This window comes from Cydia pomonella, chromosome 7 (assembly GCF_033807575.1).
Source record: "Cydia pomonella isolate Wapato2018A chromosome 7, ilCydPomo1, whole genome shotgun sequence".
In the NCBI taxonomy this organism is placed as follows: Eukaryota; Metazoa; Arthropoda; class Insecta; order Lepidoptera; family Tortricidae; genus Cydia; species Cydia pomonella.
Window position 1 is genome coordinate 19,509,805 of NC_084709.1, and position 14,391 is coordinate 19,524,195.

Consider the following 14,391-nt stretch of genomic DNA (forward strand, 5'->3'; position numbering starts at 1 on the left):
CTATGTTAGAGCATATAACCGTTTACATCTGCTTTCAAAAAGTTCCAAAAATTGAAAAGTAACTTTAGATGCAGAACCAGAACATGGGATGCACTTTGCTTAAACTACAAGAGTCTAGATAGGTGTGTGAGCGAAACTTGAGCGGTGTTCGAAGCGTCCTGGTGCTCAGAGTAGTAGTGGACTAACTCATCCTGGAAGCGAGGGCCAGAGCGACTCGAGCCCGCAGAGGCATCAACTCACTGGTCAACAGCTGGTGGGCGTCGCCGTCGCCGGACGGCAACGTGGGGTTGGTGTAATCCCGGGACTTATCATTGTTGTATTTGACATTAAGGCAGGTCATCTTTGAATAGTCGATGCGGAGAGTGCAGCATCCATTGTAAATGTTTTGTCCGTCTAGGGCCTGTGGACAAATACAAAATTTTTTAAAGCTCATGTATGAGGTAAATCGTGCCTTAAAAAAACTGTTAATTTGTCTCCTTTTCGTCAGTAAATGTTTTTTTGACAACAAAGTGGGGATATGTTGTCAACTTTCGAAACCGAGACAGGCATTTCATAATTAGTATCTGTTATAGGCACATTTAAATTTTAATATAAATTTTTGTATTATAAGATCTGGACCCATCACCTCTTTGTAGTTAGATAAACAACTGGAAAAAACTTTAGAAAAAGCTAGAGTCTAAATTGTTCCGTGCCGGGCGCAACAGTTATTTGTTTGTTCCACAACGCCTGCACTGCGCTGATAACACCAGAACGATAGAAAAGAAAATTAATTAAAATGCAGATATACACAATCCATTACGGGTGACGTTACGGTCTCGGGTCCAGTGGCATGTTACCTATGTGTTGTATAGTACTCGTATAATGCAATAATATAGCGTAAGTTCGTTTTATACCTCGAATTTCGATTTTTTTGTAAAATTTTGGTTGTGAGATAAATCCACTTCATACTTAGTTTTTTTTAACATTACAAAGAACGTCGCAGAAGTAAGCTTGTGGTTCCAGATCGGGTACATTTGCGGTAAATTTTTTGGAGTAAATTATAAGTATTGAGCATGCTACATTAGATAATTCTATTATAACTAACAATTAAAGAGAGCCTGATAAAAACTGCACGCTTACTTCTGTGGAGTTATTTTTGATGCTAATAAAATTAAGTATGCGGTACCTAATAAGTTGTGGCATTCAGACTAAATTATGTCAGACTGCATCATTTGAAATTTTACACAAAGACAGAACAGACTAAAGCTGGTGGACACACTAGGGTATACATGCACAGTTTTATCAACTGCACAGGTAAATGAAGCGTGTGTGGCATCCGACTGTGCAGTTTCCTATACAGCTATACCTGTGCAGTTGAACTGTGCAGGTACACCCTAGTGTGTATGGCCAGCTTAAGTACTTTAACTGAAATATATTTCTGACATATTTACAGACGAAACATTAATTAAGAGTTTTTAGACAACCTTTAAAAATGCTTTTTAAGTAATGAATTAAAAATGAAAAGTTTTTAATTGTTTCACTCTCAAGGGAAAAAATATATCGCCGGCGGTTTCTGAACCGTCACTTGTCAAATGAGTCTTGACAGTTAACGGCGGGCATCTCGGTATTTGTTTTTTTTTTTAAATAAAATGAGAACAAAGCTTACTTTTAAAAATTAAGAAAAACAATGACCATTTTAAAAACCATTAGCAAACAAAACGTCAAAAGGCCGGATTCATTCAAAACATTAAAAGGAATAACAGGAATAAATTCAGAATGATATTAACAACAGGTCATGAGGTATTAAGGTCTTCAACCAAAAACATCAATATTGACACTGACAGATCAGATCCATTACTAATCCAGATCTAATTTATAATCTATCACTAAATCCAGAATACGGCTGTAAATCTCTTTAAAGAATAGAAAGTTCCTTTACGATTTCATTTAAACCATTGCTTACGATATCAGAGACGCAACCGAGTAGCAAAAAGTTCAATGTCGATGTTGGAACGCTGAATATTGGCTTTAGATTTAATAAATTTCTGTTCTATATGCAAATGCGACCCCCTGATGTATAGACGTGAATAGATTGGCTCGTTTAAAGCTCAACTTATATGGAAATGTGAAAGGCACGTAAGAAAGTGTGGAAGAAGATCGCTTCGATACGTAATTAGTTTTGGCCCCCACAGGGGTCTTATTCGCGAATAAGCATTTGACATCAAAATGATATATATTAAACGAATTGATTGCGTGCCCTTGCTCGCTCTAGAGCATGAGCCTACGCGTATGAGCGCAACGCACAAATGTTAAAACTGAACCGGTATTGATATTTTGTTTCTGAATACGGCCCAAATACGAATACCGTTTCGCAAAAGAGAAAACGCTCGGAGAGGGAACGTAGCGAGTAATTAATTTAAAATTCTAATATCTATGTCGCTTTGCATAAGTACCTTTCAGTAGATTTTAAGGAAAACCAATTTGAATGCAATTTGATTGCAGTAATTTCTGAAACCCAAAGTTATAAACATTTCCTTGTTTATCGTCACAAAATCCAAAATTAAAAATACTAAAGTGCCTGTCTTCCAGCTTGTTTCGTTGTTCGCGTCTAACGATTCTGATGAATTTCAGTTTTTTAGAGAACAACACAGGCTCCCAACATTAATTAAATTAGTAGAAAATATTTAATTACAATTAGTTATTAGTTACAATTAGTAGACAATATTTAAGGACAAGCGTAATGTCAATAAATAAATGGAAACCCCAAGTTGTATTTTGAGTGTATTATGTATTATTACCCCAATTACTTTTTACAAACAAGAAAACGTCAAGTACCTATGCAGTGGATTAAATTGTGATGTTTTACACGGGCACATTATAATTCCGCAAAAAGAAGAAACTAAATTTATCCACTCTTATTAGAGTTGGTATTACGGTAACACACTTTCAGATTGTTTCATAAATTTTAATAAGCCGGACCGTTATAAAACTCCTATATTTTAACTATGTGGGAGTTCCTGGTGCGCCGGGTTTTATGGCACGCCCAGTCTACTCCGCTCAGGGTTACCAGTTACAATTTTGTTAAATCCTAACCAAATCCCGAATTTTTAATGGAAATCCTTGGCTATGACCTAAGTCGAAACCTTTTCATTTATATAAACTTAAAATGTTTAAGTTGACTCCTTGTTCCAATCTCGGTTTAATACAGGAAAATATAGCAAAAAATTAAATTAAATTCTTGATATTTTACAACTCCGACTACCTATACCTAATATCTGAAATGTCAAGAAAAAACCCTGACTTCTGGTAACCCTAGAGTTCCGGGTATATTCTCGAGAATTTCATTTAATCTTCTGAAACGATTATTTGCGTTCGCGGAGGGACTCGTAATTGAAGTAAAAAAAATATTAGGAGAGTGACAAGACGATAAAACGACAAACGCTACGCCCGATTTGATATTGGGATCCTTTATTGCGTAATAGGGCGTCAGATCGAAATCACTGTAAAAAAGCTTGGAATTTTGTCCGTTGACTTGCATTTAAACATTTCGTACGTACACTTTCCTACCATACATTTCAAAGTGGTTTTATGGCGGAAGAAAAATACATGCTTCGCTTTATGCTTTATTTCCTGGGATAACTACTAGAACATGCTTAGCGCAATAAGCAGGTTGTATACGCACTTTAAATAACGCGGTACAGAGCCTTACTCCAGGTTTTATCCAATTGCCAGCAGACGTCAAAGCGCAAGCTATCAGAATCAAACGGCAAGACGTAACAAGTGTCCTCCGTATCTCTTAATCACGCTCCCACTAATTGTTTTATCTTCAGCTCGTTAGAACTCGTTTAAGCAAAGCCTTCTTAGTGAAGGATTAAGTGCGGACCGCCTTAATCCACCCCCCGTCGCTAATTCTGGCGGTTTTTCCATGAAGACCAGATAAACGTTTTTGTTGGGGTCTTTCCGCGTTTAATATTTATAAGAGCCGCATAGCCCAGTCTGTTCTCGTTGCAACGGATTACACGAACCCCGAAATGCAACTATTTCATTTTTTGTCTGTAGATGACGTTGAGAAATTATAATGAAAACAAGCCGAATTCCGGGATGCTTGCTCGAAGCGCTTAGACTTACGGGGCGCGTTATGAAAATACCTAGGTGCAGCCATATTTTCTACAAAAGATATCGTATGCTCGAAATTTCTTTTCAAATGCTTGAATAATATAATATTAAGTTAAATATTCCCGCAGATTTTAACAACACTTATTAAAAAACAACAACATACCAAATACACATAGACAACTGAGATGAGAATTTTCATCAGATTCCTCCACAGCAAATTCGCGGTAAAATTTTAAGTCCATTAAACATTTGCTATCTAAGCAGTTTAAAAGTTTAAACGCCGCTGCAAGCCGTTAAAAGTCCGAATTGAAACTCCGGGAGTAATATAAAAGCTGAGAATAGTTCAATTGATTATGTTAACATTGTTGAATGTCCAAGTGGTAAGCAGTAGACTTGAGCGGAGCATTTGAGCCGTTGAGCTCGCCCAATTAGCCGCGGATAAAAGGTCGCTTATCGAATGGTCTTAACGCTAAGTGTTTACAAACACTGACGAAGTCTATAAAAACTATTTAACTTTTAACCGGTCCTGTGATGGCAAACATATATTTTCTAGAAAAAATATTATTTTATCGTATGTATTATTTCATAGAATATTTAAATATTGAATGTTTGCACTTCATAGGTAGTCCGGCTAATTTCCCTGATTGTTTCCAAACACCTGACACTTTCCATATGTAGATGCTTCCCCCCTTAACCCCACTTTTGTGTTAAATGTTCCCGTTTTTCATTGTTTTTAAAAAAATAGTTAAAATTACAACATAACTTTACACTAACAAATTATTAGCCATTAAATTTTCACAATAGTTTTCTATATATGTTAGGCCCAATCTTTGACTAGATATGGTTTTCAACCGTACGGTACGACGCTATCAGTGACGTGGGAGATATCGGTCCAGCAAAAGTAGTTTTATTTGTCAAGCGAAGTATTGTAATTAAACATTTAGAACTCTTTTATAGTCATAGCTCGTCCATAGCCTGTCTCTTGACATATAAAGCCGTTCATGCTTGGTTTGTGTTACTCAGGTGGCAGGACATAATCGCTTAACATTTGCACCACGCATATTTTGAAAAATATTATGCCTAGCCACGTACTAAAAATGCATTTATTGTACAGAATGTATTAAAGAATATATTGTTGATTGACAGTTTCGTTGTAACTTCAACCGTTTACCCAAAGGGTAAAACGGGACCCTATTACTAAGACTCCGCTATCCATCCCTTTGTCTGTCTGTCTATCCGCCTGTCATCAGGCTTTATCTCATGAACCGTGATAGACAGTTGATATTTTCACAGATGATATATAGGTATTTCTGTTGCCGCTATAACAACAAATATAAAAAGTACGGAACCCTCGGTGGTCGAGTCCGACTCGCACTTGTCCGGTTTTTCTAAAACTACAAAATGGGTCACTAAAACTACGGATTAGGAAAAAGTGTGGGTAAAATGACACCTGACTTACCATTCATTCATTCAGTTAGATGTTTTTTTTTTCGGTTGGGACTGTACTTTGAGCTTACGAGTCAGACTATAACAAGTACATATAATATTTACTCTATCATAAGCAGTTCATTTCTTTGGGTTAAATAATATTAATCAGAATAATATTTGCTCTTCATAAGGCATTCCGTAACGAAATCCTAATTATTCCGAACTCAAAGTTTAATCCTGACGTGAATATGAACGCGATCTTAAATCCTAATAATTGGAATACAATATAGATGAACCGGTAAATGCGACTAAGGTATCATCGCAATTAGGGTATGTACACATTCGAGGACGCGTCACCGGTTAAACCACGTTCGCTCCATTAGACACTGTAATTAATACCCGAGGTTACCCTTAATTGTGGTGACAGATAGTGACGATCGCCCAAAAACCGCGCCCACTCGCCACATTCAGTTTACTTAATGAGCCATCTTTTAAATGAACGTTTGTGTGATTTGCGGTGTCATGTTGGCATCGTTGACATTGGGGTTGAAAACTGCCAATGTACCATTACAGAGAGAATAGGACATAGGACAGGTCTTTGATAGGTTGTGTGGTTGTGGGTGTGAGGTTTGCCGACATTATGAAAATGGGGGTACCTAAGTAGGTACTTGTTTCATTTGAAGTACTTCAAAGCGCCACCTAGTGCGTATAATCTGAATGGCACTTTGCGCTTTCATTTTTCTCTGCCCTTGAAATTTCGTTGAAGACTTTCTTATAAAGCCTAACCAGTAATATATGATCACGCGCCATATTGCGGAGTTTTATTGGAACTAAATTTTTCATACTAAACTGAACTGTCACCCTACACATGAGACACAACAGCGACCCTCTTGACAATGATCATATATTTCTGGTCGGGCTTTACTTCACTTTGCATTACGTAGTGAACAAATGACAACATTTTTGCCGCAGCGGCATTAGTCCCACAAGCAATGTGTGTAAAATTGTTAATTCCCTGTTGAACATTTACGAATGCAGGGCCCATAGTCGTGGAAACGGTCGATAGGAAATGTAAATAATATCAAATCGAAAATCTTGTACTATATAAAAAAAATCCACCACGTGGGTTGAAACAAAAGCACCTCTCAAACTAAAATAACTACATTACCTCAAAGACTAAAAATTTAAATCTTCGCACTTTAGTAGGCGTCGTGATTAAGGTAAACACTCCGGCCACAAAACACTAACAAAACAAACGCTAAACAATGTTTGACACGTAACTAGGTGGATGCAGAGTGCAGCTAAGGCATTGTTGACACAGTCAGTCCAGGCCAACAGGGGAGGGCGACGGTACGTGCAATTTTAAACGGGACTTGAACCTTGCTCCCGGGTTGGTCACTGTTTGTTGGATAGCTTGAAATTTCAATGAAGTTTGCCCGTCTTTGCGCTGAACTTAAACGGGTTGTACACCTGCAGTGTATACATTGTGCATTGATGGTTCGATGATTGTTCAGAAAATATTTTACGCATGGAATAGCTAACGTACTCAAATATATAGAGTTGGTACAATACAATACAAATATACAAATTAAGCACACAACTTAGACTATGGTAGACAACCGGCGGTCTTATTGCTAAAGAGCACATAGGTACATGACAGGTAAGCAATCACCATCTATAGTAAGTACCCATACTGTGTGGGTAATGGATTTATTTTAGACTCCATTCAATTCTTTGTCTTCGATTTGTGTATTTGTGCAGTCGTAAAATTCTATAAAGGGTAGGGACATTGGCAGACTTGGCTTTACATGAGATCTCACTACTTTTTACGGCAGACGGTAACTGAGCCTAGACGGGATTTTACGAGGTTTTCATGGGATAGACGATGACTATAAGCGGAACACGTAACAAATAGCTATGCAACTGAAATCTAACCTACCGTGATTGACGTGCGTGGCATAACTCCTGCTCTATATAAAATTTGACATAGATATTCATAGTATACATACATGAAACGAATGTTTGAGATGTTTTAAGGCTCACGTATTTTTATTCATTTTGGGCGTGTTTCAGAGTACCGAGGTCTACATTTGCAAGCACTGAGTCTGGTTGATGGCACCTAGAGTGACTTTTATACGCTTTTCTACACCAAAAGAATATCTTTTTTGATAACCATTATTTACTTGATTTATTGTGTATTTTGATTTAAAAGAGTGGCATGCTCAAGCCAAAATTCTGTAATCAATAGAAAAGTGAAAAAAGTTATTTTGCTGTTGTAGAAAATATTACATGCAACTTTACCAGGAAATATTATCCGCAGTCGAATAGGGTGGAAACTCCGATCCTCTTAATTTTATCTTGGAACTCTAGCACCTAACTGTTGTTATATAATATTGTTAATACAGTGGAAAACCTCTTTAAGTAGACCCAAGTTCTCGGTGCCAGTCCTTTGGCAACGAATTACCTTTATACGTGGAATTTTGGGACCTCTATAAGCGGAATCAATTTTTTCGAAAATTTCTTATTTTTACCTCTGTAACTGGAAGCAGCCGTCTCCGAAACCTCTATGAGTGGAATAGCTCGGCATTATAAAATTTGTATTTTAATAAACCGCCACAAGGAGGTTCGCGTTTTAACTACGAATTTTGTATGAGAACACACATCGTTCAGTTTGGTTCTTTTAGTCTTGGTGCGGTGCCGTGCTGTTAGTTAAGCAATGCCTAATAAGCGCAAAATCAAGTGTTTATCTCTTCGGGATAAATTAAAAATTATAACAGACTATGAAAGTGGGAAGTCGCGTGAAGATATCAGTGACAGACAATATTCTCGATATTGAAAGAAATGTGGTAAATTGTGACTCAGGTCAACAAACCAAAATGACGGATTTTTTCATTAAAGTACAATCGGTACATTGATTTATTTAACCATACTGGTTTTTCTTGCATAAATAAATATTAGGAGTGATTTTGTTTAAATATTTACTTCATAACAAAGAACAGATATTATTTTTGTATACGAGTACTGTGTATTATTTACAGTATTGCTTTTTTTAAAGTCAGGATTACATACCTATTTTTTGTAACCTAATACATATCTACATACATACATATTTAATAAAAGATGATTATCTTGATCTTGTTTGTCTTGATCTTTTATGTGAACATACTATACGTGACCTCTATAAGCGACATTAGTAGCATCCACAACCTCTGTTAGCGAGAGCCTCTGTAAGTGAGAAAACGTTTTATTTGATCCTGGTTAAGTGGAAAACTGGATAAATGGAAAACCTGGATATCTATGCGGAACTAAACAGCTGGTCCCTTGCGATTCCACTTATCCAGTTTCCACTGTATGTATGTATCGCAACAATTATAAATTTAAAGATTTTAAAGTCGAAACAATGGCATCGTCTTGATAACAATTTACAGCTACGTCTGGAAATACGAAGGCAAACGTAGTTACCCGTGGCTCAGAAGTCAACTGATAGTTGCCAGCTATTGCCTTTCAAAGACACTTTGACAACTAGCAAAAATGTTGCAAGGTAATACTTTGTACAAAGTAAATCCAACTGAAACTTCTACGCGGAGTTCAAAAGAGTGAATCGTTGAAACGTTAAAAATATTCGCTACAGATAGCGGCGTCGCTTGGTGACGACTTTTTTGACGGTTACATTGTTTGAATACTTTGAATACGTTCCCGTGTTGACACAAAGGCGGTTAGACGCCGCAGTGCAAAGTGCAATTTTAAAATGTAAACAAAGGCCGCACCTTGAGTCGATAAACGCCGTCTCGGATTTCACGAAGCGCGGCGACAAAGAAATCTCGCGACGTTTACTTCTCGACTAAGAAATACGAAATGTGCAAACGGAGATTAATATCGCTCTGACAGTTCGAATCGTGGATAGCTTGACATGACATCTTTGTCCATTAGATGATGTTCATATAATGGATAACACAAAGCAAGTAACCTCATTAACCTGACTCACCATGAAGCAGTGTCAAATTCAATAAAGTAAAAAACTCGCAATTTAGTTTATAACTTAACACTAGTCCTATGGTGGGTTGGTGGGTCGAGATTCCATTTTGCCGAGTACACTTTTCCCTAAGCGCTTTTACTACTCCCATACACTCACACATTTACCTGTATGCTTAAGTAAGCCTCTTAAATCCGGGTACCCCGTCCGGTATATATCAACAAATCAATTGCTATCTATGAACAACTCCCAGCCCACGATTATGAGCGATCGTCACAGACAACGCAGACCATTACCAACGGCTCCATGGAATCGCAGTGTTATCCATCATAACTTATTGATGGAGCATGATTAACAGGAAGGGCCTGACTAACTAATGGGTTTTGTGTGACCACTTCTAACCATGTTTTAAACTAAAATTCGTTTTCTAAAATAACTTAGTGTCATGTAAAATAAATACGATTACGTATGTTTTATCAAAACTATATTGTTTTAGTAATGTGTTTCTACGCTGCAAATAATCCTGACTTTTTAAACGAAATCGCATTATAAATCAGTGAAAGATATAAATTGTAGTGTTATAATAAATATGAAGAGTTAAAATCGAATAGTTTATAGTTTTATAAATAAGTCTATGGTAAATAAACCCTATGAATTCTAACTGATAACACATTTTACTTTGACAAATGAATGTATAAAAGATCTTAATTTTAATTTTAAGCATGCACATTTTGCTCCCGCTCTATAATCCAAAAGTTAAAATAAAATTGCATCCATAACGAAACAAGTATGAAATAACTGGTAAAAAAGCTCGTAGGAAAATATTATGCTCGGATGGTTCATAACAAAACATGTTGCATCCCAAATCCGAGTCTCGTGATTATTTTACCAGCAGGTACAGTCGCTAAAACAATACATAACATGCGAGTATTTCTATCTTTCAACGAAAACTATAAACCTACCTACCAAATGTAATAAATCCCATAAAAAATCCATTAATTTAGTCTCAGTCTCCAAATATCCACATTTTTTAAAATCGACAGTTAAAATTTTACTTTATTGAACCAGGCATCAACAATAAAATAAATACTTAAAAGCCCCATAAAATTTTCGCTAGAAAAGCGGATGCATTTATAAAATTAGATTTATTTAACGCATTCACTGCCAACGTTTTCGTAGCGCTACACTCGTAGCCGATTCTAGCGTTTTCCCGCTTTTAGAGGAAACCTACTACGAACCGAGCGCCCGCCGAGCGGGTTCTCTTCTCGGCACTCAATGTGTTAAATACGCATAAGGCAGCTCATATTTTCTAAATAACTTTTAGTTCAAATAACACTTTATTGCTGTAAGTATAAATTAAATTTTCCACGTTTGGCATCCGTGCTCCGCAGTATTTACGTCTCGTTTACTCCAACATAAACTCAATTAAACGAATTAGTTGTAGAGTTTTTCTCTTCGAGTGTACCAAGAGGGACCCGGGCTATATAGCATCTAACGCATTAAGAGCGTACATTTCGTGTCTGGGCACATAAGCCGCCCTCTGAAAAGATTTGATGGCGAGGTTAGAGATTTATGTCAAGGATCATAGAAGGAGAGATCGGGCGCTCCGACTGTACTCTTTGTGGTTGGAGCACTATCCGGCTTCACTTCACTTTGTACCTCTTGCTCCTGCCACTTACACTGCGAGACGTTTTAATTTCATTCGAGAAAAGTACGCGACCTGATGGCCTCAGGTGGACTGAGGATGTCGGTAGTGGTAGTTGCTACCGCAGGTAAAACCGGTTATGACAAACTAAATTATTCGGTTAATTTTCCTGCAACACAGTAATGTTTTTCGTTGTGTGCAAATACTCGTATGTCCGCATGTGTTTTTTCACCCCATGAACTTTAAACAGATTTTAACGTAAGTTTTACTGGTTTGATGCGTCTTAAGTAAATAACACCTTTTAAGTAATTGTTTTATTTTACAAACAGCTTAGCAAATTACACCCTTTCTTTTATATCCTACGGATCAATAGTAAATCCAGGTGAAAATATTAATTGACCTACGCTAAAACTAGTCTTGATAGGAACCAGTGTTTATTGTGCGAATCATTTGCGACATACCCGTACGCGTATGTACTAAGTTTGTGGCGAACGTCGTCTCTGCTCTCATGTTAGTTGCACAAACGAGCCAGTAGCGGTGAAGTTGCAATGCAAATATTGCGTTTGCTATGTATGTAGGAATAATATTTAGTTGGAAATGATGTTGACCTTTTTTTGTACACATGTTTAATAACTCTGTGTTTTAAGGCAAAATGTGTGAGAGAATAAAATAACTAATTCAAAAACGTAGATTTCTTGTTTTATTTTTCAACTAGTTATGCAATCTAAAGCCGAGATGTTTTACAACAAGTAATTTTTTTACGTAAAAGCTAATGGCAATTATTGAATGATCATGTGTAAATTAAACATTTGTCTTTTAGTTCGTATTTGGCACACCTCAACTACTTAGTTACTACAGTTTTTGTGTGAGGAAGAACATAAACTACTTTTAAATTTGCCCATTAATGGCATTGACGCGTTCTTGTTCTAGTCGCTCAAACGGAGCGGTTTCTAATTTCCATCTGATCTGCATATCATCTGCTTGTAAGTGCGAAAGCACTTAGCTAGAATAATTTCGTAGTAGTAATGTATTTAAAGTTGTCGGTTCAATATATGCGAATATGTCATCTGTGTTTCAAAGGTATCCCTTACATGTTTTCCTTTGCATTTCGTGTATATTTTCGAGTATGTTGAATATTAAATACCTACGTATGACGTTACTTATTCACGATACCTAATGGTAAACAAAGTTACTTGCTAGTTATAGTAGAATTCATTAAAATACCACTGCTTCTTCTCAATTGTTACAAAGTGTAATTTAACTTGTAAAAAAGATCGTCTCTAAGTTGTAAATACTCATGTATTAATATATTTTCTTCCCAAGCCTGAAACACTACATCTTATATAAAAGTAGCATATCTAACATACTTAACAATCAGTAACGGTGGTCACCATAGCCATACTTAACTATAATATTCATTTTGATACGCTGTAGTCAACTATAAAAAAAAAAATGACCAAACACGTGCCACCGCGCTCCCTTACAAAAGACTAAACAGGGGACTTCGCGCGTTAATGTCGTTTATACTACATTTTTGTCTACTGAGATATGTACTTATCAATTTTAATTAATTATTTAGATTTTATAGTAAAAAAGTGTTGTTTTAGATGACTCGTAGAAAATTATTGTATACAATAGTGATATAGTCAAACTTTTCAATCTAGTACTTAGCAACTTAGCAAGCTTCGTTGCCTAAACACAGTACTCGACTGAAAAGCTCTCTATCATATCACGATTGTATAAAATACTATTTTCGTAGGTAGTTCGACTTATTTTACTATCACTATCCACACGCGTTGAAGAGACCTAGTGTTCTCGTCCCGGACGCCAATCGGCGAGTTGATGGGGCTTAGCGTTGCTAAGTTTTCACCACTCGGCTCCGGCAGTGATATCTCAATTTCACGAGAGGTTTCCTCGTTTGTGGCCACTAATCTGGCGGTCAAGTAATAAGCTGAATGCTTTTAGAGCGTGGGATTTACTATCATTTTTTTTTCGATTCCGTGTACATATAGGAAATAGAAAACACATTATTTATTTAAAAAAAGTAAATGGAAAATTTTATGATGCTGTAAGTACCTTTTTATAGACGACCAAGTCCTAATATGTTTTTTTTAGTAATTCTCTCTTTTTGCTTTTTAACCTCACTTCCTATCAAAGTAGTATTAACAGGTTATTTGCTCTAGACTGCGAAATCTTTAAAGGTACCTAGCTAATGAAAATGTAATGTTATCCCCAAATACATCCAATAAAGTTTACTTACTGACTCTCTTACAGATTTGTATGATAAAATAAAATAAAATAAAAGTGACATTTTTCTTTATCAAGAAACCCAAGTCATCATGTATACAAAGTACGCTTGTAGTTAGTTAATTGCACCAAACGCTCCGAGCTTCGTGAAAATTGAGCGTAAAGAGCAACTAATTAGCCGATAGTCGACTCACTATTGTAGAATTCATTAGCAGCGTACGCCACGTAAGAGGTATTACAGTTAAACACGCTGATGTCGGAGAATATTTGCTCGCCAAAGTTTCCATTGTGCTTCATCGTGAACAATGAAATATGGGGTACATTAATATTACGTAAATTTAAATTCTGCCGTTCCTATCGGTTTAAACGAAAGTTATTTGAGCACAGATTCATAACAGAGAAAAAACAAAAACTCAATAATTATACTCGTAAAGCGAGTTTGCGGAAGCCGCAAAACGAAATTTAATTTGCTCTGAACGCTGCATCAGGAATAAAGTTAAAACAGTCGCTGCAGTAGGCGACGGTACGCGCAACTTCTAACGCAAATGAATAGCGAATGGGAAAAGTTGGGTGGAGAAAAATGATGTCCCAGCCGGCGAACCGACCATTGTGGGTGACGCGGCCGACCGATATTATTGTTGCTAAATACACACAAAGTACCTGCATTAAAACTCGGTTTCGAGCATTGTTGGAAAGCCATTGTTACAAGAAGTTGGCTATAAAGTTCACGTTATTACGTTTCTGATAAGCCGTGTTTACTATGGCAAATTACTACGGTAAAACTTTGAGGCAGATGTTAATTTTTTTGATTGGAATATAAAACATCTACGATTTGTCTCCGTGAGTTTAATTACTTGTATGTTTTTGATTCTATATTTATAAGATTTATCGTATTAATAGGTATTTTAGTGCGTATATTTTTTGCGGATCGTCAATAAAGTATCTATAAATAAATACCTAATTGCCAGAGCTCAACGAGGGAGGGGCGGGTTTAGGGTCGGCA

The 14,391-nt window shown here is 36.6% G+C and overlaps 1 protein-coding gene across 9 annotated transcripts in view; it reads right to left on the reverse strand.

Moving 5' to 3' along the window:
• LOC133520104 (polypyrimidine tract-binding protein 2) overlaps nucleotides 1–14,391 on the reverse strand; it is a 673,469-nt gene that overhangs the window by 10,148 nt on the left and 648,930 nt on the right. For all 9 annotated transcript variants that reach the window (XM_061854416.1, XM_061854421.1, XM_061854419.1 and 6 more), the window contains one exon: nucleotides 241–400. In XM_061854416.1, the coding sequence (XP_061710400.1) occupies nucleotides 241–400 (160 nt within the window). The remainder of the gene's footprint in view (nucleotides 1–240; nucleotides 401–14,391) is intronic.